The 25781-nt window shown below is 48.0% G+C and overlaps 2 protein-coding genes across 9 annotated transcripts; both read left to right on the top strand.

Moving 5' to 3' along the window:
• The first annotated feature begins 1916 nt into the window (after nucleotides 1-1916).
• LOC110310542 (cytochrome P450 2D11) lies at nucleotides 1917-6888 on the top strand. Of its 2 annotated transcripts, none has more exons than XM_021183588.2 (9): nucleotides 1917-2198; nucleotides 3425-3596; nucleotides 3868-4020; nucleotides 4111-4271; nucleotides 4906-5082; nucleotides 5449-5599; nucleotides 5787-5974; nucleotides 6371-6512; nucleotides 6620-6888. In XM_021183588.2, exons 1-9 carry the CDS (start codon nucleotides 2010-2012, stop codon nucleotides 6808-6810), a joined length of 1524 nt encoding a protein of 507 aa, XP_021039247.1. In that variant the 5' UTR covers nucleotides 1917-2009; the 3' UTR covers nucleotides 6811-6888. The 2 variants fall into 2 exon arrangements, with proteins under 2 accessions (XP_021039247.1, XP_021039248.1); XM_021183589.2 differs by having other exon boundaries at nucleotides 1918-2198; nucleotides 5449-5590.
• Nucleotides 6889-15610: 8722 nt separating this feature from the next.
• On the top strand, nucleotides 15611-24521 carry LOC110310283 (cytochrome P450 2D4). 7 transcript variants are annotated; one of them, XM_021183090.2, is made up of 11 exons: nucleotides 15611-15789; nucleotides 16182-16286; nucleotides 19933-20177; nucleotides 21517-21688; nucleotides 21932-22084; nucleotides 22159-22319; nucleotides 22708-22884; nucleotides 23069-23210; nucleotides 23418-23605; nucleotides 24032-24173; nucleotides 24270-24521. In XM_021183090.2, the coding sequence occupies exons 3-11, from the start codon at nucleotides 19989-19991 to the stop codon at nucleotides 24446-24448; spliced, it is 1503 nt and encodes a 500-aa protein (XP_021038749.1). In that variant the 5' UTR covers nucleotides 15611-15789; nucleotides 16182-16286; nucleotides 19933-19988; the 3' UTR covers nucleotides 24449-24521. The 7 variants fall into 7 exon arrangements, with proteins under 7 accessions (XP_021038749.1, XP_021038745.1, XP_021038750.1 ...); XM_021183086.2 differs by having other exon boundaries at nucleotides 19929-20177; XM_021183092.2 differs by having other exon boundaries at nucleotides 15697-15795; nucleotides 19929-20177.
• The last annotated feature ends 1260 nt before the right edge of the window (nucleotides 24522-25781 follow it).

Here is a 25781-nt window from a genome sequence, read left to right as displayed (position 1 = left end):
CCAGCATCCTGTTGTGGACATGGCAGACCTGTGCTGCTCAGATGAATATGCAGACCCCAGTCCCCCTAAAGTCGCATGATCCTGTAGGATCACTGTTGTTCACGTGGCTGAGAAGACATGGACAAAGAACAAAAGGAAGGATGCAGCAGGCACAAGGTAAGAAGACCATATAGTCCTCTCCCAAGAGTCAAACATAGAGAGGAAACCCAGTACAACATAGAGTGAGTGACATCCCTCACCTCTCTGTGCACTTCCCTCATGAGGGCTCACTTATCTGATACGGGGAAATCCAGCCTGAGTCATCTCATCCCCCACTGGGGCCAGCACCCAGTCAGCACAACTGTTTCTCTTAGATAATGTCATGGATGACACAGACAGGAAGAAATGAGAGCTGAATATGTTGTCCCAGCCCTGACATACAGGTTTAAGCATCAGGCACCAAAAGTCACCCTGGAAGGGTCCTGGGATGAACCAGAAGAAACCCAGCAGCCTGAATCTGACAGTGACCTCAGCAGGTTGTCTCCCGAATTCCCTTTCTGACCATGTCCTATGATGGTGTCCTGCCTCCCAGGCAGGTGTCCTTTCAGGCCTACTTGGAGATTGAGAAAGACATTTGTCTCTGTTCCAACTATGGTGCCATTCAATAGTACTGGGTTGGGCTGGGCCAAAGAACATGGACAGGAAGAGGAGAAACAGACTTAGAGGCTTCAGGCCAGCAATAAGCATGGAGTCACCAACAGGCTCCAGTGACACACAGGTGGTCAGTGCAGGGGGGCACATTCAGCAGAGAGGAGACCTGTGTGTAGTCCTTGCTATGGAGCTGCATGATGTGTCTCCATTCAACTCAAGCCTCCCTTCCACCATGGTGAAGCTGTAATAGAAAGAGCCTGCCTGGATTCCACAAGGAATTCTGAGCCTTTGATCTTCAGAGGTCTGAATCCCCAGCAAGGACAGGGACTAAGCCTCTTAAGACCCTAGTGTATGGGACCTGCATTGTGCCATGTGTCCAGCAGTGCCCATCACACAATAGCCATTTATTAGAAGGCTCGGGAGTCATCTTTTTGTTTTCCTCATGAATTCTCACCCTGACCACAGGCCTCTGGCAAGAGGAAGGAAACTGCCTTACCTACCTCCATGTGAAAAACTGTTCCCAGGTGAGATTGACCCACCAAGAAAAAAAGGGTGAATAAGAGACAGAGGCCAGCATATGACAAGTCCCTGTAACAACTATGGCCAGCAAGATACTCAGATCATTTCTCAGCATCCCCAGACTGGGTCTGAGAAATCTCATGTTGTAAGTCTTGGTGCCTGATCACCTGAATGACCACAGACCTGTACTGAAGATGGCAATGCTCCAGATGCCTTCCCCACAGGCACTCACTAATCAACAGAAGGTCTAGCTGCCTTCCCACCAATAACTTTCACTTTACCAGAGGGGCTCTATATGCCTTTGCACTACTCACAAGCAAGGATTCCAGCTTCCCTCCCCATCTGTCCTTCTTTTGCCCATAGGGGCTCCAGCCTCTTTCCCTCAATTGCAGGAAACATCCTCCCACTGCTCAAACATGCACAGAAGCCATTCACAGGATGGCAGTCAAGCCCCATGTCCTGTCAATAAAGTGCTCCATGAAGATCTAGGAGGTCTCATTCCTCTCTGAGGCAACATCTTCAAGCCCTCAAAGATTTGCATGGGTAGCATACCAGATGAATTTCCTGCACACAGTAATCAGATCATCCATCTTGAAGAGGGGTCCACTAGACAGCTGCCTACCATGTTCAGCCCAGCAGAATCAGCATGCTCAGCTCCTGGAAGGAACTGAACATCATTGGGTCCTCCCTATCCCGGGCCAAAAAAAACACAGGATTGGGGCTGCACACAGAGGACAAAGGGCAACCCTGGCACTCCTTTATAAGGTGACAGGATCCAAGCTTGGGGCTGTCTGATCCTAGGTGTTGTTTTGAGTGTTGTCCATTGGCCTCTGGGAAGCCTGGGCAGCAGTGGGGCAGCCATGGAGCTGCTGACTGGAGCTGGCCTGTGGTCTGTGGCCATATTCACAGTCATCTTCATATTACTGCTGGACCTGATGCACCGGCGCCAGCGTTGGACTTCTCGTTATCCACCAGGCCCTGTGCCATGGCCTGTGCTGGGTAACCTGCTGCAGGTGGACCTAGATAACATGCCATACAGCTTGTACAAGGTGAGTGACATAGTGATAGATGGTAACTGAAGTAATGGTATCTGCAGTGGCACATACTAGGTCTTAGGCCACAGGTCAGACAGGGATCTAGACCTCCAAGAGGGGACAGGCAGAGAAATGTTTTGGTAGCAGCCACTGGGATTTCCTAGAGCAAAATTTTAGAAGACAAATTCCAAGAGGTGAAGCAGGATGTGACAACAGGGTTTAGTCAGTTTGGACAGGGCAGCAGCCATAGAGGACAAAGGTCCATTATGGCCCTGTCAAAAACAAGGTCTTGGCCTGCTGTGATGTCTACCAAAAATGTCATTTAGGACACTGAGTGGAGAGAGTGACTGTGGCTGCCTGAATCTCTTGCTGCTGTGTGCTCTCTGGCCTCAATGCCCATCTCGAGAAGCCAGAGTCTCTTCATGAATGTTGACATGCTAAAGAAATCAGGACAGTTTTCTGGATCTGACAAGGTCACCACTGGGGAGTCACATCTACTGTGATTCCTTTGCTGAACTTAAAAGATAAGACACCGCAGTGGTAGGCAGCCTCACCAGGATGGGGATGAAGCTCAGTGAGGAGCATTTTCCCAGGATACATGAGGAGCAAGTCTCAATAACAAGCAAGACACACACTAATGTACATGTACACACATACATATGGACATACATACACCTATGCACACACACACTCACTTTCACATATACAAACATGCATGGGTAACCATACACAAATATTCACATAAACACCCAGAAACTGCCTGTGCACACTCACTTTCACAGTTGTACTGGCTGGTTTGTGGAGCAACTTGACAAAAGATGGAGTTATGACAGACAAAGAGCTTCCTTAAGAAAATTCCTCCATGAGATCCAGCTGTAAGGTGTTTTCCCAAATAGTGATGAGGCGGGGTGGGTTCATTATGGTGGGTGGGCTGGGCTGATAATCTTGGGTTCTATAAGAGAGCAAGCTGAGCAAGCTAGGGGAAGCAAAACAGTAAGTAACATCCCGCCATGTCCTCCTGTTTCCTGACCTACTTGAGTTCCAGATCTGATGTTTTTGGTGATGAACAGCAACATGGAAGTGTAAGCTGAATAAAACGTTTCCTCTCCAACTTGCTTCTTGATCATGATATTGGTCCAAGAATAGAAACCCTGACTAAGACAACAATGTTTGGGAAGTAAGCCTTGTCTTATGATCTGTGGGCACCTCCATTTTCTATGTTTCCTGCCCCTCTACTTCAGCTTCAAAACCGCTATGGTGACGTGTTCAGCCTGCAGATGGCCTGGAAGCCCATGGTTGTGATCAATGGACTGAAGGCAATGAAGGAAGTGCTGTTGACCTGTGGAGAGGATACTGCTAACCGCCCTACAGTGCCCATCTTTGAGTACCTGGGTGTGAAGCCTGGATCCCAAGGTAAAGGGCTGTGTGGAGGGTGGATTTGGGTTCAGACATGTGGGAATAAGCAGAGGAAGCACAGGTTATGAATGTGGGTGGGAATGTGGTCAAGCAATTCACGGAAGAGTCATTGAAATCCAGGAGGACTACCCAGAAGGCATGCACTGGATTGTGATAGCAAGGTTTTAAGAGGCTATTGGCCAGGACAGAACACAGAGGAGAGGAGAATTGATGAGAGCAGGAGACAGCAGAGCTGGGTGTTCTTGGTTACACACCAATGTGTCTGCAGGTGTGATTCTTGCACCCTACGGACCCGAGTGGCGGGAGCAGAGGCGATTCTCTGTGTCTACCCTGCGCAACTTCGGCCTGGGCAAGAAATCACTGGAGGACTGGGTGACCAAGGAGGCCAGACACCTCTGTGATGCCTTCACCGCCCAGGCTGGTGGGTGATGGGTGAGGGATGTAGTTGGGCACAGGGAGACATGGGCAGTCCATTGACTTGCTTGCATCTCCACTCCATCTCCACTCCCAGGGCGGCCCATCAATCCCAACACCATGCTGAACAACGCTGTGTGCAATGTGATTGCATCTCTCATTTTTGCCCGTCGCTTTGAATATGAAGACCCTTACCTCATCAGGATGCTAAAAGTGCTGAAAGAATGTTTCACAGAAATCTCTGGCTTCATTCCTGGGGTAGGAGGTTCAGGGCAGCCTACAGAGACACTTCTGTGCAGTCCGTCTTCCCTGAGGGAAGCTATGTGCCAAGGCTGTGAGAGAGACCTTCTGGGGGTCAACTGCAGGAGGATATGCCTGTTGACATCTGGTCGAGGACATGAGGGGAGAAGTGGACCAAGATCAGGACTTCTGGAAAGGGAGAGAACCTGGGCCTTCTGTTTGCATGGAAGACATAAAACCTGTGGTTATAGTTGGGGTAGAATATTCCTTTGTTCACCTAGGGCTGAGAGAGCCTTTAAGTGTCTCTTGCAAATTTAACAACTGAAGAGGAGGCAGAGGACAGGTAGGGACAAACAGGCTCTGGTTCCATTGTGGAGGAAGATGGTAACTGAGCCTGGTCCAGGTGGATACCGAGCATCACTAGCACCGAGGAGCCAGTCAAATGGTGAGTGGGTAAGGAGCTCGCCAAGCAAGCTAGCCAACCCCAGTTTGATGTCTGAGACTCATGTGGGATAGAGACAATTGACTCCACACACTGTCCTATCATTTGCTTCCAAACACTGTGGCTCATAAGCACCATACATGATCATGATTCACTAATAGTACATTTCGTGAAGAGGAACCTCTGAGATTTCCTTTGTGTCTCTCACAGGTACTTAATGCGTTCCCAATATTCCTGCGCATCCCAGGACTGGCTGACATGGTCTTCCAAAGTCAGAAGTCCTTCATGGCCATACTGGATAACCTGTTGACTGAGAATAGGACCACCTGGGACCCTGACCAGCCACCCCGAAATTTGGCTGATGCCTTCCTGGCAGAGATAGAGAAGGTGACTGGCAGCTCCAAGAGATGTAGCCAGGGACTGTGGACTGAAATCTGTGATCTGTGAGGTCTGATGTGTAGGGTTTTGTGTATCACCAAGTAACTCAGCACCTGGGCTGTCCTGGGGACAATGGGAGGCCATGCAGTACTTCCTCTCCCTACTGAGCCCATCCTTTTTGTTGTTTGGTTTTTTTTTTTGTTTTGTTTTTTTCAAGACAGGGTTTCTCTGTATAGCTCTGGGTGTCCTGGAACTCACTCTGTAGACCAGACTGGCCTCGAACTCAGAAATTCACCTGCCTCTGCCTCCCAAGTGCTGGGATTAAAGGTGTGTGCCACCACGTCCGGCTTGAGCCCATCTTTTTTTGTGGCCCAGGCCAAGGGGAATCCTGAGAGCAGCTTCAATGATGAGAACCTGCGCATGGTGGTGGGTGACCTGTTTACTGCAGGGATGGTGACCACTTCAACCACACTGTCCTGGGCCCTGCTGCTCATGATCCTGCATCCAGATGTGCAGTGTGAGCCTGGTAGGGTTGGGAGGGAGGTAGAGGCACAATCCCCAGTGACTTGAGATTCTTGTGGCACCCAGTGCTAACTCAAACCAGACTCCAGTGCCACTCACTCTTGTTTCTCACATTGCCTCAGCCCTTACCATGGTTGTAAGACAGGGAAGTCCCCTGTGACTGTTTCACTGAGAGGATGCTGTCCCTCCAGGCAGAGTCCAACAGGAAATCGATGCAGTCATAGGGCAGGTGCGGCATCCAGAAATGGCAGACCAGGCTCGCATGCCCTACACCAATGCTGTCATTCATGAGGTGCAGCGCTTTGGGGACATTGCTCCACTGTCTTTGCCACGCATCACAAGTCGTGACATTGAAGTGCAAGACTTCCTCATCCCCAAGGTAGGCCTGGGCCTGTTACTACTTCATCATGATCACTATCCCACAAGGGCAGAAGACACCAACACCACCACGTCCTATTTCTAATGTGCTCAAAAAAAAAAAAAAAAAAAAAACAGAGTTCACGCATGCTGCAGCCTTTTAGAGTACTCAAGAAAGAGAAATGTGAAAGAAAATGGCCAAAGGGCACTTTATAGAGCATTGCACACAGGGATGGTTGCTGGGCAGGTCAACCAACGGTTGATCTTTACAGGGCCCTGCAAAGTGCTCAGAGGCTCAGGGGTTGAGGTTGAATTAAGAGAATCCAGTGTGTGCAGAGAAGTTTTGCCTGTTATCCTGGTGACCAGTGTCTAGGCAGTCCCACCCCAGTCCATGTTCAAACTATGTGCCTTCGGCCAGGGGACGACCCTCATCCCCAACCTGTCCTCCGTGCTGAAGGATGAGACTGTCTGTGAGAAGCCCCTTCGCTTCTATCCTGAACACTTCCTGGATGCCCAGGGCCACTTTGTAAAGCATGAGGCCTTCATGCCATTCTCAGCAGGTGACTGCAGTCTACTTTCTACTTGGCTGCCTGCCTTTTCTCAGGGTGCCTTGGAGGGTGGAGCACCAATCAGGTCCCAGACTAACTGAGCCCTCTTCCACACACAGGACACAGAGCATGCCTGGGTGAGCCCCTGGCCCGCATGGAGCTCTTCCTCTTCTTCACCTGCCTCCTGCAGCGCTTTAGCTTCTCAGTGCCCGATGGACAGCCCCAGCCCAGCAACCATAGAGTCCATGCTATTCCAGTTGCCCCTTCCCCCTACCAGCTCTGTGCTGTGATGCGTGAGCAAGGACACTAATTCCAGACATGCTAGGCAGGACAGGCTGAGCCATGCAAAATAAACCAGATTTGTGGTTGCTGCTGTTTTCTGCTTCAACCCCAGCCCTCTCTTGGTGAGTCCTCGGACAATAGTCTCCAACCAACCTTCCCGCCTGCCTCATCCCTCCTCAAGGGCCAACTTGACTGCCGTGATCAAAGTATGTTCTGAGCCTGGACCATTATTATGGGGCTGCAGTTTCAGCACTTGGGAGCCCAAATCAGGAGGATGGTGTGTGTGGTGCTATCCTGGGATATATATACAGCAAGGCTTAGGTCAGCCTGGGCTATACAACCAGGAGATTCTTCCTGGTCAAACTAAAGCAGAGCTACGAAGAGGATGCACAAAGAAGAAAGGAAGGAGGGAGGGGGTAAAGGAGGAGGAAGAAAGAGAACAAAAATGTAGGTTGTGTTCAAGAGTGACTTCTGACCCTGTGTCATCCCCTGAGACTCATCAGTGGTCTCTGAGACAGGTGTAGCAGGATTCCACTAAGAGTCAGCACTGCTCCTGTCTGGAGACATGACATTGTGGTCTTCAGCACCCTGTGGTGTCATGGGTGACTGGAAATTCTCCCAGGGACAGGAAGGCTGCTGTCCTCACAGTGTTGACCACACAGGAATGACAGAGAATTCAAGGAGCAGCAAGCAAAGTAACAGCAGAGCTCAGGGAGTTTGGCACACTCCCACCTGTCTGTCAGATGTGTGAGAGGATGAGATTCCCAGTCACCAGTGTGACTCAAGCTGAGGACATTGCTCACAGGGATCTTCAGTGAGCCTCACTGTCCATGACTTGGTGGGTGCCAGAGAGATGGAGCACCCACATGGCTGACCGGTCTCCACACACTCCAAGTCACACCCAGATAACCATGGACCACTTGCCTAAATCCCTGTTGCTGGTGTCAGCGATGCCACATGGCCCTCAGCCCCAGCTGTAAGGAGACACTGCTGTCAGCATGTCCCAGGCTCTCAGTCAAGGTCTCACAGCCTGACAGGACCATGTCCTGGACTGTGTAGGACAGAATTCCCCAAGCTGAGGTTGCTCTTCAGCCCTGGCCACACTCCTTGCCATACCAGGCAGATTGATGAGTGTGTCTGAGCATCTTTTTTGTTTTATTTTGGTCAGCATCACTAATATTCACCAGCATTAACATTTTATTTCTCCTGGTGTGGGGGACCCCAAGGCCTATCTATGCTCAGGCAGCGAGCTCCAGTGAGTCACTCCCAGGTCATCCTCTCTTACAGCTCGGGGCTGCAAGTCATTCCCAGTGTGCAGCCACTACTGCAACCCCTCCCCAAGTCACTTCACCTAGTAAATGGTGCTCTGCACTCCAGGACAGTAGCTCCCCTTTCTCTCCTCTGCACAACTCCAGCACACATCATTCTGCCTTCTGTTTCTGTGACTTGATAGAGCGCAATTATGCACTATCTTTCTGTGACTGACTTAAACCTTTAAGGCTCCTTCATGTTCAGCTGCTGTCACACTATCACACTAACTTTTTGTTTGGTTTGGTTTGGTTTGGTTTTTTGAGACAGGGTTTCTCTGTGTAGCCCTGGCTGTCCTGGAACTCACTCTGTAGACCAGGCTGACCTTGAACTCAGAAATCTGCCTGCCTCTGCCTCCCAACTGCTGGGATTAAAGACGTGTGCCACCACTGCCCAGCTATCACACCAACTCTTTATAGTTGAACTGTAGGAATGAATGCTGCTCACCCAGAATACACTGGTCTTTCTCTTTCAATTACAGTAGATAATCATGAAATATCTGAGAGAAGGGCTCCTCATTCACAAAACTTTCATGGAAGTATCTTGTTTCTTACAACTCTCATTTGTTATTGCTATTAATCTCTTGATGCCCCTGATTTATAAAATAAACATCATAGTGTGTATATATATTTTTAAAGCTTATAGTGGCTGGGGAGATTTGCTCAGAAGTTAAGCATTCTTACTGCTCTTCCAGAAGCCCCAAGTTACATCTTATACATACACTGAAGACTCAAAGGCAAAAGTAGCTCCATGGGAATCCAGCATCCTCTGGCCTCACAGGGCAATAGGCACCCATACAAATGTCACATACACACACTTGCACATGCACACATAAATTAAACGGTAGTAAATCTTTAAAAAAAAAAACCTTTATTTTTATTTGTTTCTGGGGTTATTTTAAGCATCCCCTGGGGGGGGGTTCCACAAAATGAAGATCATATTTTGTGTTCTTTTTTTCCTTTTCTTCTTTTTTTTTTAATCCACTCATCTGTCATTGGATTCTTGCATTCCCTCCTTTAGCCAGTATTAACAATGCTGGTGTGATCATGGATTTATAATTACCTCTTTGGGCATCCTTAAACTCCTGTGTGCACATGTGTATGCCTGTGTGTGTGTGTGTGTGTGTGTGTGTGTGTGTGTGTGTGTGTGTACGTATGCATGTGCACACACACGCATATGTGTTTGGTGTGTCCATGTCTGTACATGTTTATTTGTGGGAGTTCACATATATATTTGCTCATAGGGACCAGAAGTCCATGTCAGGTGTCTTCCTCTATCTTACCTATGTTCCTGTGTGGACTCACCATATAGGTTCAACCTGGCACCTCTGACCATCAAGTGGTCAAAGACCCACTGCCCTGAGTGACTAATGAAGGTATGCTTTTAGCCAATTGGAACAAAAATCCTAATAGTGACATCTTTGAACCTGGCTCAAGCACACTAAACAAGTGCTTTCCTATGAACTCCATGTAGGCTTGGCATCAGACACCTTCCATTGGTACAGGTGTTGGCCAGAAAGCTCCCTCCCTCCCTCACCAGTGTACATCTAGGTTTTTTTTTTTCTAATTTTAATTTTTGCTGTGCTAATGTTTGGATTGGAGTCAGTTGCATCCTAGGGAAGTTCTCTACCTCTGAGCCACATCCCTAGCCTTTAGTGTGTGGCTTTTTCCGGTAAGGGTGTATTTGGTTCTACATGTTGTCCTGTTTTTATTCTTCTCACCCTACCCTCCAAATGTTTGGAGGGTAACTATCCTGTGTGGGTAGAGCAAACAACAGGAAAAGAAGGGATCGATACTTTGTTTCAAAAAGCTGACAGGGAGTTTGTTGAAGCTGATATTGGACATTACCTATATGGTTTTTAGCAGCAGGATTCTCTCTCTCTCTCTCTCTCTCTCTCTCTCTCCCTCTCCCTCTCCCTCTCCCTCTCCCTCTCTCTCTCCCTCCCTCCCTCCCTCCCTCTCTTTCTCTTTCCTCATTTTTTTGGTTTTGGCTATTCTGTTTATAAACACTGTCTAAGCAATTGGAAAATACAGGCAGAATTAGAGAAAAGACTGTCCGAGTAAATGGAAAAAATACCGGTGGAAATAGAGAAGCTTGGGCAAAGAAAGGAAGAATACCAAGAAAAGGGAGAACAAATAGGTTCATCCCCAATGAATGAGTCTGAAAGAGAGAGTTTTCCCCAGGTAGAAAGAGGGGAAGAAACTGTGTCAAAGGGCAGCCAAGAAGTGAAAAAGCATAAGGATGATCAGATGAGACAGCTTTTTTAAGTAAACAGAGTTAAACCTACAGCACCTTTGGAGGACAGGCAGTCCTTGGTCAGAAAAATCACCAACAGCATTCCCAGTACTTATCCAGCATATGCTTGCTAGTCAGGATAATATACATGGTTATGATGAAGGAGTATGGTATCCTATAGAAATGAAGGACCTAAAGTAGTTAATGAGGCAATGATGTCTTACAGGATGCACTCACCCTATGTGAAACACTCTCTAAATAACTGGGCTACTCAAAGTAGAATTATTCTGCACTCGAATACTGGAAGGAACTGGTAACAGCTATACTAGAGGCTGGTCCTCAATTGCAGTGGTTGTCATGGTAAAGAGAAGAAGCCAGGAGTTTGAAACAGCACAATAGAGTAAGGGGAATTTATATAGTGGTGGACCAGTTGATAGTTGAAGGTTATTATGCTGATATACAAGAACAGGTCCAATTTGAAGATGCAATCATAGAAAAATTTCATTTATCAGCTTTAAAAGCTTGATACAAAGTTGAGGAGCCAGGAAAGAAATCCACATAATTTACAAAAATTATACAAGGCTTTGGAGAAGCCTTCACTGATTTTTTTACAAAGATTTATCTCAGCAATAAATAAGACCATATCAGACCCTAATTCAAGATAGGTGTTGATAGTGACCCTAGCATTTGAGAATGTAAATGCAGAATGTAAAAAAGTCATAAGACCACTGAAGGCATGGGAACTGCCCATAGATGAATGGATAAAGAATATGAATATATCATTCATTCTATATCGTTCATATCATTCTATATCATTCATATATCATGCATGGTTCTAACGCATAACATGCTAATATAGGTCAAGTTATAGCTAGAAGTCTTTGATATCAAAGGGCCTACTGCTTTAATTGTGGGACATTTGAAACAAAATTGTGAACAAGGCATCTCTAAGGGCAATGGTATTTCAAAATATAAATCAGAAAAAAGGTCTGGGCTTCTAGGAGTGTGCAGATGATGTGGCAATGCATCTACATTCAATGTCTTCATGGACCCATGTGTCCGTGTCTAAAGGCAATGATGCTCTAGACTTGGCCATAGTTTAATATCTTACACCATCCCCCAAAAGTTATAAGTTATAAAATATCTACTGGAGTTTATGGTCCTTTGCCCTCAGGGATAGTAGCAATGGTCTTGGGAAAGAGCAGTTTGACTTCCCAAGGATTTATTGAACATCCAGGAATTGTATATGAAGATTTCAAAAGGTAAATTAAAATACTTGCTTATGTTGAGAGAGAGAGAGATACAATTTAACACAGGTGTTAGAATTGCTCAGCTGTTACTGCTTCCTTCTATCAAAGGCATAGCTGCTCTAGTAGAAAGACCAGTAAACACTGGAAATCATGTGTTCTGGGAAACAATTCTTAATAATCAGAGGCCAAAATTAAAGTTACAAGTGAATGACACTGAAATAGAAGGTTTGGTGGATACAGGAGCTAATGTACCTATCATTTCAAAAAAAAAAAATCTTAGAATTCAGAATGGCCACTTCAAAAGATTTACACCCAGTTTCTAGGAACTGGAAAGTTATCTCAGATATAACAATGTGTGTGATGGCTTAAATGTGTGGAACTAGCTCTTTAAGCCCTCCTTCTCTCTAGTCCTCCTTCTCTCTCTCTCTCTCTCTCTCTCTCTCTCTCTCTCTCTCTCTCTCTCTCTCTCCCTCCCTCCCTCCCTCCTTCCCTCTTCCCTCCCCCCCCATGTGGCCATGGCCGACCTCTCTCTTTATACCTTCTCTCCTTTCTCCCTTTATTTCTACAGTAAAGCTCTAAAAACATTTTTAAAATGTGTGGAACTAGAAGGCCAATAAGAAAGTTAAGGCCTTAAGTGGCTGACATGCCCATAAATTATGGGGACAAGATCTATTACAGCAGTGGGAAACTGAGATTAATATGCCCTCAATACCAAAGACAATCCCTAAAATAAGGGATGAGATGGAAGATGCTTCAGTGGAAGGTATTTGAAAATGTGATCCAGAACAATCCCATAATGTGTCACTGCTTGTTCAAAATCAGGATGCAACAGGGATTGAGTTTCCAAATTTATAGGGGGTGAGGGGGACTGCACAAATTATACCAACAACCTACCTATAAAATGGTTGACGACAAGCTTGTGTGTGTAGAACAGTGGCCCTTAACTAAAGAAAAAAAATTAGAGGTACTTGAGCAGTTGTTACAAGAACAGCTGGAGGCTCAACATGTAGAAGAGTCTACCAGCCCATGGGACTTCCCCCATATTTGTTATAAAAAAAAAAGAAATCGGGGAAATGGAGGGTGTCAACAGATTTGAAAGTGGTGAATATAGTAATCCAACCAATGGGTCCATTATACCCTGGAATTCCTTTCCCTTCTTTACCACCTAAGGCATGGCCTATGATAATAATTGGTTTAAGACTGCTTTTTTACTATCTCCTTGCAAGAGCAAGGAAAATTTTTTTCTTCACAGTGTCTATCTGCACAACCTACAAAAAGGTATCAGTGGAAAGTTCTTATAGGACTCAAAGGACTGTTAAATAGTCCAACTTTGTGTCAATATTTTGTGCAACAACAGCTAGAAATAATTCATAGTCAATTTCCTCAATCTGTTCTTTACCACTACATGGATGATGTTTTATTGGCTGACTTGGACACAGATACCTTAGAGGAAATGTTTGGTGAAACAAAAAGAATTTTATCTTGTTGGAATTTGCAGATTGCTTCTGTAAAAATACAGAGAGGAGATTCTATCCATTATCTAGGTTATGAAATAAGTCAACAAAAAGTCAGCCACAAAAGGTACAGATAAGAAGAGATCAGCTGCAAGTTCAATGATTTTCAAAAATCAATGGGAGATGTTAATTGGATACAGTCCACCATTGGATTAACTACTCATAAGTAATTTGTTTCAAACATTACAAGGAGACTCAGACTTAGACAGTCCATGAACGTTAACAAAAGAAGAGAAAGGGTTAACTTTAATAGAAAAGAGACTCCAATATGCATATTTGGATTGCATAGATCCCAAACTGGACTATATTTTAGTTATTTGGCTTCTACTCATTCTCCTAGTGGGCTCATTATGCAAAGGGAAGATGGTATTTTAGAATGGATCTTCTAGCATACAAAGTAGCTGTTAAGAATAAAAGAAAAAGAATTAAAGAACAAAAAGAAGCATTTACAAAAAGCTACATTTGGCACCTAATGTGGCAGACTGTTTGAAGGAAAAAGAAACAATGGAAGACATGTGGCTACCATTGTGGCTAGGCAGAATGGGAGGCTTGATTTCAAGTAAAATAGAGCAGAGAGAAAGGAGCTAGAGAGAGTAGTTGTAGGAGGGAGAGAGAGTATTAGGATTGGGGAGTAGGAAGAAGTAAGGTCCAGGAAACAGAAGAGTAGAGTCAGAGAAGACAGTTGATGCAGGAAGAAAGAAAACTGAACAGGGCTAGAGAGGAGAAGAGATTTTTGAAGAGTGAAAATAGGAGACAGTTGAAAGTGAATCGGGCTAGCAGACTGAGAAGACAGTTGGTGACAGTTGTTGAGCCAGGAGAAGCTGAGCTGAGCCAGAGAACATATTGTGAGGAGACAGATAAAAGAACTCACAAAGTATTGATAAGAATATAAAGGAAAAAATAGGAAGCAAAAAGCAACATTTACAAAAATACGCTACAATCCCCTGTGGTGTCTGCTTCAGCTTCTGTCATGACTGTCCTATGATGGACTGTGACCTGCCATGACTGTCCTATGATGGACTGTGACCTGCCATGACTGTCCTATGATGGACTGTGACCTAGACGTGTAAGCTGAAACCAATCCGTCACCCCCCAAGTCACTGCTGATCCAAGTGTTCCTGTCACAGCTATACATCACCTCTTCTGTTTCTTTTTTATTTCTGCATTCCTTTCCTCTTCCCCTCCCCCACCCTTGCCCTTCTTGTGTAAGTGGTATCTTAGTATTCCTCTTTGACCCTCCTTTCATCTCTGTTTTATTTGATTTATTTTATTTGATTCCCATTATTTACTTTGGGGATTAAATCAGCATCTTTTAAAACTCATTGTTAGGGTATGTACATAGAGTTGGGGGAGATGCCACAGAGCGCATCTAAAGAGGTCAAAGAACAACATCTGGGATTCAGTTCTCATCTCCCTCCTTGTTAAGGCAGGGTCTCCTGTTACTGCCACACTACATATTCCCCGGAATATGTAGCTGACCAGTGAGCTTCCAGGCATAAACCAACACCTTAAACTTACAAAAACCTTATTTGAATTACAAGTTACCTTCTGGAGTATACAGACACAGGACATCTCGTCTAGTCTCTCTCCCTTCCCCGCTATACTATCTTTGCCACAAATAGCATGTTTATATGTTTTATACTCGTGAAGACAGACTTGTAACCGGTGTTCTATGCATTGGTTTTCAGGCATACAAACAAAAAGAAAGGCCTTACAACCCTTTTTTGTAACAACACTTTTACTGCGTTGTTACTGTGCCCTGTGCTCATTTCTTCTGTGACTGTGAGTTAACTAACTGTCTAGCATCACTTCATTTCAGCATGGAGAACTCTCTCTACTGCGCGCCGTGTATGCTAAGCCCACTGACACCGATAACCTTCTACATTTATCTGGAAATGACCTGTTTACTACTTAATTCCCGAAAGATATTTTTTTATTCTTAACAAAGAAAATGTGGATGATGTTCTCCAGGATGTGCGTGTGTTATCCTGTTGTCTTCTGGTCTCTGTGGTCACTAATGAGAAATTAACTCTTAATCTCAGCATGATCCCCTTGTGTGTAAAGGGTGAGTGAACGCTCTACACTGCTTTTTAAATTCTCACTGCCGTTCCCTCTGTCTTCAGTGTCCCCAAGAACCATCTGTGGCTCACTGTGGTACCTAATCCCTCTGGGAGCACAAGTTAAGTCCCAGCGGACTCTCTGAGTGCTGGGGGAGATAGCAAGGTTTTGACCTTGGACCTGTCAGGGCTGAAGCCTCCTACTCAGAGCCCCGCCTCCTCGTTGCAGTGCCTCCTCCCAGGAAGGCCTCCTCCTCCTCCTCCTCCTCCTCAGATCGGCCTCGCCTCCCGGGAGTGGATCTGCCTCCTCAGAGTGTCCCCCTTATGCTCAGAGTGGAAGCCTCCTCCCCAGAGTGTATCATCCTCCTCAGAGTTGCTCCGCCTCCTTCCCCGCCTCCCCCGCCTCCTCCTCTCCCCCCCCCCCCCCCCCCCCCCCCCCCCCATTCCTCTCCCGCCTCCTCCTCTTCCTCCTCCCCCTCAGAATGTGCCCTCCTCTTCAGAGTTGCTGCTCCTCACAACTCCCCCTCCACCTCAGAGTGAATCCTCCTGAGTTGCCCTTCTTCCTCTGAGCTCCTACTCCTCCTGTTCCTGCGAGGCTCCAGACACCTCTTGCCTCTCCTCGGCTGAGTTTCAGAACGCACCGGTAAAGGCGAGGATTGCAGGGTTGCAGGGTTGCAGGGTTGCGGGTCTGCCCATTCGCTGCACAAGGGGTGCAAGGCGCCCCCACCCCAACCCCTGAGCTGGGGCTATCTTGGCACTGGAGCGTAGCAGTCCCTCCCCTCTGGGCGGGGCTGGAGTGGGCAGAGGGGAACCTCCAAGGTAAACTGTTTTCGATTGTCCCAAGCTGAGGCTAAGTTGCTAGAACCTCCTAGAGTCTGATAGGGGGCAGGTTTTGGAGGGCTCATCCCCGAAGTCACAGAGCCTGGGAACCCGTCTGTAGCCAGGCCGCAGGGCTGAAAATCTCTGTCCTATAGTGAGCAGAGTGGAGCCTGACCCTGGACCTTTGCATAACCTGCCCTTTGGCGTGTATTCTAGCCTTATCAGGGACAGGCGGTACCTAAGCAAACCAGACCTCTCTCCGAAGACCTCTCTTCTTGCCCTTTGGGGCTCAGCGAAGGTGGGGAAAAGAGGGTGCAGACGGTGAGTGGACCCTGGACCTCACAAACCCTGCTGCACCCCCTGGAGCTGGGATGTTGTTGTCAGTGATTGGCTTAGAGGATCCACCCCCATTTAATTAGGAAAAAAAAAAAATCTACACTGAGCTGGGCACAAAATCCCAGCACATGGGAAGCAGGAACAGGAGGATCTCTGTGAGTTTCTAGGACAGCCTGGTCTACATGTCTACATAGTGAGTTCCAAAACAGCCAAAGCTACATAGTGAGACTCTGTCTCAAAACAGGAAGGAAGGAAGGAAGGAAGGAAGGAAGGAAGGAAGGAAGGAAGGAAGGAAGGAAGGAAGGAAGGAAGGAAGGAAGGATAGAAAAAGAGGGAGTGAAATTCTTTGTATGTTCAGTGTAGAAATTCCCTTTTTTTTTTCTATCACCAACTAGAATGTACAGTTAATAGCTTGTACTCTATCATGGCTATCCCTACCCAGCAGCCCACCCAGTTCTTGTGGGTGTCAGGGCAGCAGCAGACACTGGAGTATTCTCTCTGTAAACAGCCAAGCATTCCTCGTACCAAGAGTCCTACAGTTCTTGCCTATGTTAACTAACAGACTGTTCTAGAGATTTGCTTTCCTTCCCAGCTGTTGGTTTCGTGGGTTTAAGCCAGATTCCATACCATAGCCCAGGCTGGCCTTGAACTTGATGCAATCCTGCTGCTTACAAGTAATCTACCGTGTGTATCTAGCCCTGAAGTTTTGAAAGTGTTACTGCCCACCCACCCCCCAGCTCTGAGGGTGTGAAGGGTCGGAGGTTTTTCCTGAAGGGACTGTCTGAAGGAGCTAGAAAGAGTTGCCTTGGGGCTCCCAAGGAGAACGGCAGAGCAGCTGAACAAAAGGTTTTGGAGTAATTCTTAATGGAACACAATGTTTCAAGAGAAAGTGAATGGAATGTTTTCCAAGTGTTGACAGTGACTAAAGTGGGTCACCAGCTTCTGTGCTCTGTGTTAGGCTTTTATACTGCTATAGCTTGCCCGGTTTGAGACTGCCAGTTCCATGTGTGATTTCTAAGCTCTAGGGCACAGTTCGAAAGTTCATGCTGATGATGAATCAGAGGTTACGACTTTAAGACAGTTGGGTCCAAGTACGTTTTTACTCAGCTACAAACCACCGACCCCTCATCCTATCCAGCTGTCTGGCGGGGAGAGAAGAGGCATGTCCTAAGAGATTTGTTTCCACTGTCAGAAATGCTGTTCAAAGGTCAGGGTCATCTTTTTATTCACAGAAGATACCGGTGGGGAGAATGTGGCAGTTAGCGTCTTGAGCCGTTTGTGCGGCTGCCTGTGTCCTGACAGGCTGTGAGAAGACAACTCTTGGCAGGGGGTGGGGAGGCACTCAACGGAAGACTGTGGTCCTACTAAGTGGGCAGAAGAGAGCCTGTTCAGTGATTATGCTGGGAAGTGTCTTGTGCTCTCGGAAACAGATTGTCAAAAAGGAAGTGTTCCTATTTCTAAGACAACGCACAGGCTTCTGCCCCTTCACTGCCCCATCAGAGTTCTCCTAGATGTAGTCTCTTCTTGCAAGGAAGGGGTGGAGGAGCATTGGAATATAGTGCGGCCCAGTAGAAGGAGCCCCTGGCTCCCCTCTACTCCTGCAGGGTTGCATACTCCGGGAAGCCACTCACTCCGTTCTCAATGAGCCTGTGACCCTGCTGGGTCTCTTCACTGCCTGTCCTATAACTTAACGGGCAACACTCTAGTGTCAAAAAGTAGGATTGGGGACCATGCCACCGAGATTGAGGGTGGACAGATCCTATAAGCAGCCCCACTGTCACTCTGGAGCTCTCTGACAAGGCAGGCACCTTCCCACCCTGGGAAGGTGAAGGAAGAGAAATGGTCAGGCCAGGGGAAAAGCCGTGCTTGCTGTGGGCTCTGCACTCGTGTCTCTGCCTGTAGACACAGCGACAGCAATGGAAGACCATGCAACACATTCAGAGGGCCAACGACATTCCTACCTTTCTCGTGAAAGCCTTTTGGCAATATCGGATCATCTTCCCAAACACATTTCTTGTCACTTTCTTGAGTTTCAGACTTATAAGCTCTATGAGCCCCCTGTCTGTCTGTCTGTCTGTCTGTCTGTCTGTCAGTTTGTCTGTCGAGTGGTACAGCAGCAGGCATTGCGATAGCAAGGAGGCTTCATGAGTGTGAGTGCTTGGTCAAAACTGTGTGTGTGTGTATGTGTGTGTGTGTGTGTATGTGTGTGTGTGTGTATGTGCGTATGTGTGTGTGTATGTGTGTGTGTGTGTGTGTGTGTGTATGTGTGTGTGTAATATATTCATTAATCCCCTTGAGGCCAGATCTACTTCCTGTGTTTGAATGGTCCCTTCAAAGAGAAAGAGGCCAAGGCAGGTGACATATGTAGACTAGAGTACAGGAGTCACCTTGATTTGACTTTCAGAAGAATTCTGATCTGTTATTATTTGGGGGGGGGGTGAGAAGTGAATTAAGAAAGACAGCTTCATCATTTGGAGGTATAGAGAATGAAATTTGTGTGCAGTGTATATATACTCTGTACCTACTTGTCATCCACAGAGACAGCCATACAGACGTGGTTCTCCCAGCTAAGAAAGCAGCCAACTTCTTCAAAGTTGCCAAGTATTGCAGCTGTCTAGAAAACAAGAGAGAAGGGGTGGGGACAGGATGGGGAGGGAGACAAGCTCTCCCCCCCCATGGCACTGTGATTTCCACTCAGCGATGTTGATTGTAACTCAACAAAGGATGCTTTTTTCCTGTTTGGGTCCTCGCCCACAAACAAAGGCGTTTTCATAACACGCCAATGGAATGCTTCTTGGCTGCAGACAGCCATAGTCTAGCTCAGAGGCTGGGAAGTTTTTAGGTTAGAGTAGTATGAGAAGCTCCTGTTAGTCTTGCTGACTCACAGGCTTGTGCAGATGGTTTGGAGAGCTAGGATCTGCATTCTAGTGGGTCTGGAGTAGACAGTGATCAGTCTGGGTCACTAGGAAAAGCCTAGAGTCTTCTCTTTAAATGTTGATGATCAAATAAGCCAGAGGGCCTGGGAGCCTTCTGCGGCAGTGCGCAATTGCTAGCATTTGCCAGCCGCTCGCAGTTTAAGGGTATGGGACACATCTGAGCTGGCTTTTAGCCATCCTGTTTGACAAGAAGCGTGTGGCAAAGTGAAATTGGGCCTGTGGGAGTAGGAGACACCACACCAGAGGCCAGCCAAGCTATGCTGCTTATCTGATGGTTCAGTTCATATTACCTGTGTTCCTTGATTCTGTGGAGAACCTGGCTCTAGATAAGGTCACAGACATCCAAGTACTGAATCTCCTGCTGCGAGGCAAACCCTTAATCATGACTTTCTAATCCCCTACATCATCAGTAGCTATTGCCCGGGGCCTACAATTTTCTATCATTCCTCCTGAAGAGATGTTGCTCCTGGGGAGATGCAAAATGCACACACACACAGGACTTAGAGGGAGGGACCTCTAAGGCCATTGTTCCTGGCCTGCCTTGACCCTTCCTTGCCCTCTGCGTGGTCAATGCAGCAGCTTGGCTTAAGGCAGAGGATAAAGGGCAGCAGCATTTCTTTTACAAGAGTCCAGGCCAGGCCAGGTGAGTTCCCAGGGTCTGATAATACTGTTTGTTGTCCCTTCGTCCTAGGTAGCTGGAGTTAGGATTCAGAAGTGTTTCCAAAGAAACCCAAAGAGCAGCTGGGCAGCCATGAGACTGCCGACGGGGGCTGAACTGTGGCCCATAGCCATATTCACGGTCATCTTCCTGATTCTGGTGGACCTGATGCACCGGCGCCAGCGCTGGACTACCCGCTACCCTCCAGGCCCTATGCCGTGGCCTGTGCTTGGGAACCTGCTGCACATAGACTTCCAGAATATGCCAGCAGGCTTCCAAAAGGTAAGGGAATTTTTGGAGGGCAGGAGAAGCCATGGTGACCACAAGTGGGTGGTGGTAAAACTGCATGCGGGACAGGGAGCTGCCCCCCCCCCCCCCCCCGGAAAAGCAGGTTAAGAGGCTCCCCGGTGAGGAGAGTGGTGCAGGACCCAAGGTCACGCTGGATTTTTCAAAGGCAACAGCTAGGAGGTGGGATGGGTCCTAGCAGCCAGTTTGAGATGCAGTTAACAGGATGGTAGCAGTAGTGCTGGGGTTGCTTTCCGATTCCAGCATGCCTGTAATTGGGAGGCTAAAGCAGCTAGGTTATAAATTCCATCTTAAACCATCTCTAAACCAAAGACTTCAAGGCCAGCTGTGAAGGTGTGTGCCTCTAACCCCAGCACTTAAGAGGCAGAGGCGGGCATATTTCTTTGAGCCCTAGACCAGTCTGATCTAACATACTGAGTTCCAGGACAGCCCATGCTACACAGTGAAACTGTTTCAAAAAATACAAAAAAAAAAAAAAAAAAAAAAGAAAAAGAAAAACAAAAAGAAAAAGAAAAAGAAAGAAAGAAAGAAATCTAACATTTTAAAAGGAAAAAGCCCAATGCAGTCGTGGAGACCTTTAATCCCAGCATTCAAAGGAAGCAAAAGCCAGCAGATCTCTGTGAATTCAGCACCAGCTTGGTCTATGTATAAAATTCCAAGCCAGCCCTGGCTGCATGCTAAGACAAAAATCACACACACACACACTAAAAGGGAAATCAAGTCATATAGGCTTCATGTTCCTTTTCATTCCACCAGAAGGAAATGTTTTAAGAATGTGGAAGGGGGCACTGGAAAGATGGCCCAGAGGTTAAGAGCACTTCCAGAGGTCCTGAGTTCAATTCCCAGCAACCACATGGTGACTCATAACCATCTGCAATGGAATTCAATTCCCTCTTCTGATGTGTCTGGAGATAGCACCCATGTATTCATATACATTAAGTCTTTTTTTAAAAGGGGGGGGGCGTGGATAGGCCATGATCCTAAACAGGTATTTCTGTCAGGAAATCAAAGCTGAGAGATGGGAAATGCTGGCCTCCATCCTTCTGCTGTTTCAGATTCTCAGACTCCCTTACATCTGTGAGCCTTAATTTCTCTAGACATGGGGATGCTAGTGGGACCAGCTGGCAGATGTGTGACAGACACTAGCAAGGTTGTGATGAGGTGATTGACAGAGTCCAAGGTGGTTCCCCAGACAAATCATAACAGATGTCATCCTTCTATGGGGCTCACCCTGGGTCTCCCCTGCCAAGTCCTATCCAGTACAGCTAAGCGCAGGAATCCAGGCTTGCCGGTAATGCACTCTCCTTGCCTACAGCTGCGGAGTCGCTATGGGGACCTGTTCAGCCTACAGCTGGCCTCTGAGTCAGTGGTTGTACTAAATGGGCTGATGGCCCTGCGAGAGGCACTGCTGAAACACAGCGAGGACACCGCTGACCGGCCACCGCTGCATTTCAATGACCAGCTGGGCTTTGGACCACGCTCTCAAGGCAAATGCAGACAGTGGCGGGAGTGGTGGGCAAATGGGCACTAGAGAGGGTTCAGGGATTAGAGGCACTCTGGGACCTAATTGAGGCAGGGGGATGGGGGGACAGGAACAGAGAAAAGACAGCAAAGGCAGATGGCTAAAGGGTGGACAGAGGATCTTACAGTAGTGATGGGCTGTAGTCATGGTAGAGTAGCAAAGGAGCAGAAAAGAGGGCGAGGTCTCAGGCCTAAATGTGGCCCTCCAGGTATAGTCCTAGCACGGTATGGGCCTGCCTGGCGTCAGCAGCGGCGCTTCTCTGTGTCCACCATGCGTCACTTCGGCCTGGGGAAGAAGTCACTGGAGCAGTGGGTGACTGAGGAGGCCAGATGCCTCTGTGCCGCCTTTGCTGACCATACTGGTAGGTGGTGGATTGGTGGGTGGAGGTAGGTGGAGATAGACAGACAACACCCTGACTGACATTTCTACTCCCAGGACGCCCTTTCAGCCCTAACACCCTATTGGACAAAGCAGTGTGTAACGTGATTGCGTCCCTCCTCTACGCCTGCCGCTTTGAGTACGATGACCCACACTTCATCAGGCTACTGGGCTTGTTGAAGGAAACTCTTAAAGAGGAAGCTGGATTCCTACCCATGGTGTGGGGCTCGGGGGTGTCTGTGCCCAGATAACTTCATACAGTGGAGACTCTCGGGGGCGGGGGTAATAATGGACATGCAGGAGTGACAGGAGAAGGGCATTCTGGGAGGAGATGGACAAACATCGGTGGGAGGGGAGGGGTAGGCTGGGGTCAAGTGCTCGAAAATGATGCCTGTGCTTCCCCATCCGCGTGGCAGCCACACACATCTGTTTCCACAATATGACAGCCCTTCTGGAAGCTCAGGGCAAATGGGAAGGCTAAAGGCTGGCAGGGAGGGACTGTGTCACTAATCTACCCTGGAGGAGGCTGGGACCCGGAGCTGTTCCAAGTGAGCACAGCCAGGAAGCAGCCAGGCCTCTATTGGTCCCTCTCTACCTCTCACACAGTTCCTGAATGTGTTCCCAATGCTCCTGCGCATCCCGGGGCTGGTTGGCAAGGTCTTCCCTGGGAAAAGGGCCTTTGTTACCATGTTGGATAAGCTGCTGACTGAACACAAGACGACCTGGGACCCTACCCAGCCACCCCGAGATTTGACTGATGCCTTCCTGGCTGAGGTGGAGAAGGTGATTGGCAGCTCCAAGAGATGTGGCCAGGGGCTATGGGCTGAGGTCCTGTGAGCTGTGAGGCAAGATGGGTAGAGTCCTGTGTATCACCAAGTGACTCAACACCTTGGGCTGCCCCGGGGACAATGGGAAGCCATGTGGGACTTCCTCTCCCTACTGAGCCCATTCTTTCTGCCTGGCCCAGGCCAAGGGGAATCCTGAGAGCAGCTTCAATGATGAGAACCTGCGCACGGTGGTGGGTGACCTGTTCTCTGCAGGGATGGTGACCACCTCAACCACACTGTCCTGGGCCCTGCTGCTCATGATCCTGCATCCAGATGTGCAGCGTGAGCCTGGCCGGGACTGGGAAGAGAGGAGGAGGAGGGTAGAGGCACAGTCCTTAAACTTACTTAGGACATTTGTGGCTCCCAGCACTCCAGCAAGGACAATGGCTATCGTTCTCCCATGGACCCAGCCCTTACCATAGAGGTAGTGGAGGGACAAGGGGCACCACCCCCTGAGGCTCCTTAACTGAAGTGATGCTGTCCTTCCAGGCCGAGTACAACAGGAAATCGATGAAGTCATAGGGCAGGTGCAGTGTCCAGAGATGGCAGACCAGGCTCGAATGCCCTACACCAATGCTGTCATTCATGAGGTGCAGCGCTTTGCAGACATTCTCCCTCTTGGTGTGCCTCACAAGACTTCTCGTGACATTGAACTACAGGGCTTCCTTATCCCTAAGGTAGGCCTGGGACCCTCCAATGTCTAGTCGGTGTTGCCAGCTAGCTAGTGGCCTGAGCTGTCCACTTAAGACAGGACTGGAATTTAGGCAACCCAGTTCTCAACTCCACAGAACCAGCTTCTCCTGGGTAAGTAAGGGAAGAGAAACAGTAGCAGGAACTGTACGCTAGAATCTTCAAGGCAAGCAAGGTAAAATATGGCAGGAGTGGTTGTAACAGCCACTACCTACAAACACAGGTGACAGTGTGGACATCTGTCACTTGTCACTTCTCCCTGTCATAGTATTAATGACAGGTAAGAAGCCTCTAGGGCTAGGGTTATATGAAAGGATCCAGTCTGTGAGGTAGAGACCACGCATGTGAGCTTGGTGATCAGAGTCTAGTCAGCCCCACCCCAGTCCAACCTCACACCATGTGCCTTCTGCCAGGGGACGACCCTCATCACCAACCTGTCCTCTGCGCTGAAGGATGAGACTGTCTGGGAGAGGCCCCTCTGCTTCCATCCTGAACACTTCCTGGATGCCCAGGGCCACTTTGTGAAGCATGAGGCCTTCATGCCATTCTCAGCAGGTGCCTGGGGGGATGCCTGGCTTCCCTTCCTCTTCCCAGAATGCTTTGAATTGTGAAGCCAGGCCCCTGGCTCACTGAACCCACTAATACCCACAGGCCGCAGATCATGCCTGGGTGAGCCCCTGGCCCGCATGGAGCTCTTCCTCTTCTTCACCTGCCTCCTGCAGCGCTTTAGCATCTCAGTGCCCGATGGACAGCTCCAACCCAGCGACCATGGCGTCTTTGGGGCTCTGACAACCCCATGCCCCTACCAGCTCTGTGCTTTGCCCCGCTAAGAGGATGTATGACATCTCACTCACTGTGCTTGCTGGGGTCCTAATGTGCAATAAAGCATTTTACTCTAAATCATCCCTATGAGATCTCCTGGCTGTAAGGGACCTAGGCAGCCTTCCCATGAGCATCCACGTTCCCTGCTTATTCTTACTTGACTATTTGACCCCAGTGGAAGGACTGCCCTGTTGACCTCAGAAATGACACCAATTCTTGCCTTTACCCTTCCCCCACTTTTTCACTCAAATTGATAATGTTTATACATAGATGCCAACGTCTGGAAGGAGGGCCAGAAGGGACTGCTGAGATGTGACAGTGTTAAGTTACATAGATGAGGGAAGGGCAGGACCTCTCTCTCCTAGATGCCCCCATTTCAGTCCTACCATACAACCAAGGCTAACTGCTTAGCCAGTGTGATGGTTTGTATATCCTTGGACCAGGGAGTGGCATCATCTGAAGGTGTGGCCTTGTTGGAATAGGTGTGACCTGGTTGGAATGGGTGTGTCACTGTGGGTGTGGGTATAAGATCCTCACCCTAGGCCTGGATGTCAGTCTTCCACTAGCAGCCTTTGGATGAAGACATAGAACTCTCAGCTCCTCCTGCACCATGCCTGCCTGGATACTGCCATGCTCCCACCTTGATGATAATGGACTGAACCTCTGAACCTGTAAGCCAGCCCCAATTAAATATTGTTTTTTATAAGACTTGCCTTGGTCATGGTGTCTGTTCACAGCAGTAAAACCCTAACTAAGACAGCCAGCATCATCACAACTTCTTATATGGCATCCCCAAAGATGTCGAGAAGTCCAGGAAGCTGGAAATGATATGCAGGTTAAGTGCCCAAGGTTTCCTGTTGGGTACCACATGCTTCTCTAAAAGGCTTTAAGGGGGTCCAGAAGCAGGGGTTTACCTCCTAAGCTTCTTTGTCAACACTAATTCCATGACCCAACAGGGATACTGTTGTCCAGGCCCATGCCCAGGAAGAAAGTGCCTCTGTAACCAGGGTTGGTAGGACCTGCAAGCTTGATATTCAAACAGGCTCCCAGACCTTAGAAAGTCCTCAGACCTTAGCACAGCTGATTCCATGATGGAAGTACCACTGGGGCCATAAAACTCTGCACATAGACAGCAGTTCCTGTCATAATAAAAACAGAGACCTAATCCATCAAATTCCATAGTTCTGGGAAAGTCCCTAAAAGTAGTAATCTTGCTTTTTGACTTCGATAGTTCTTCTAGCTAACTGTTCTTGCTAACTGAAGTGTGTCAATACATGATATAGTTGTTGGTAAAAGCTCACCCTGAGTACAGCTCAGGACTATACTGGGATTCTGAGCACC

This window comes from Mus caroli, chromosome 15, assembly GCF_900094665.2.
Source record: "Mus caroli chromosome 15, CAROLI_EIJ_v1.1, whole genome shotgun sequence".
Classification (NCBI taxonomy): Eukaryota; Metazoa; Chordata; class Mammalia; order Rodentia; family Muridae; genus Mus; species Mus caroli.
The sequence above is the reverse complement of the archived record's forward strand: the minus strand, read 5'-3'. Positions and strand labels throughout refer to the sequence as shown.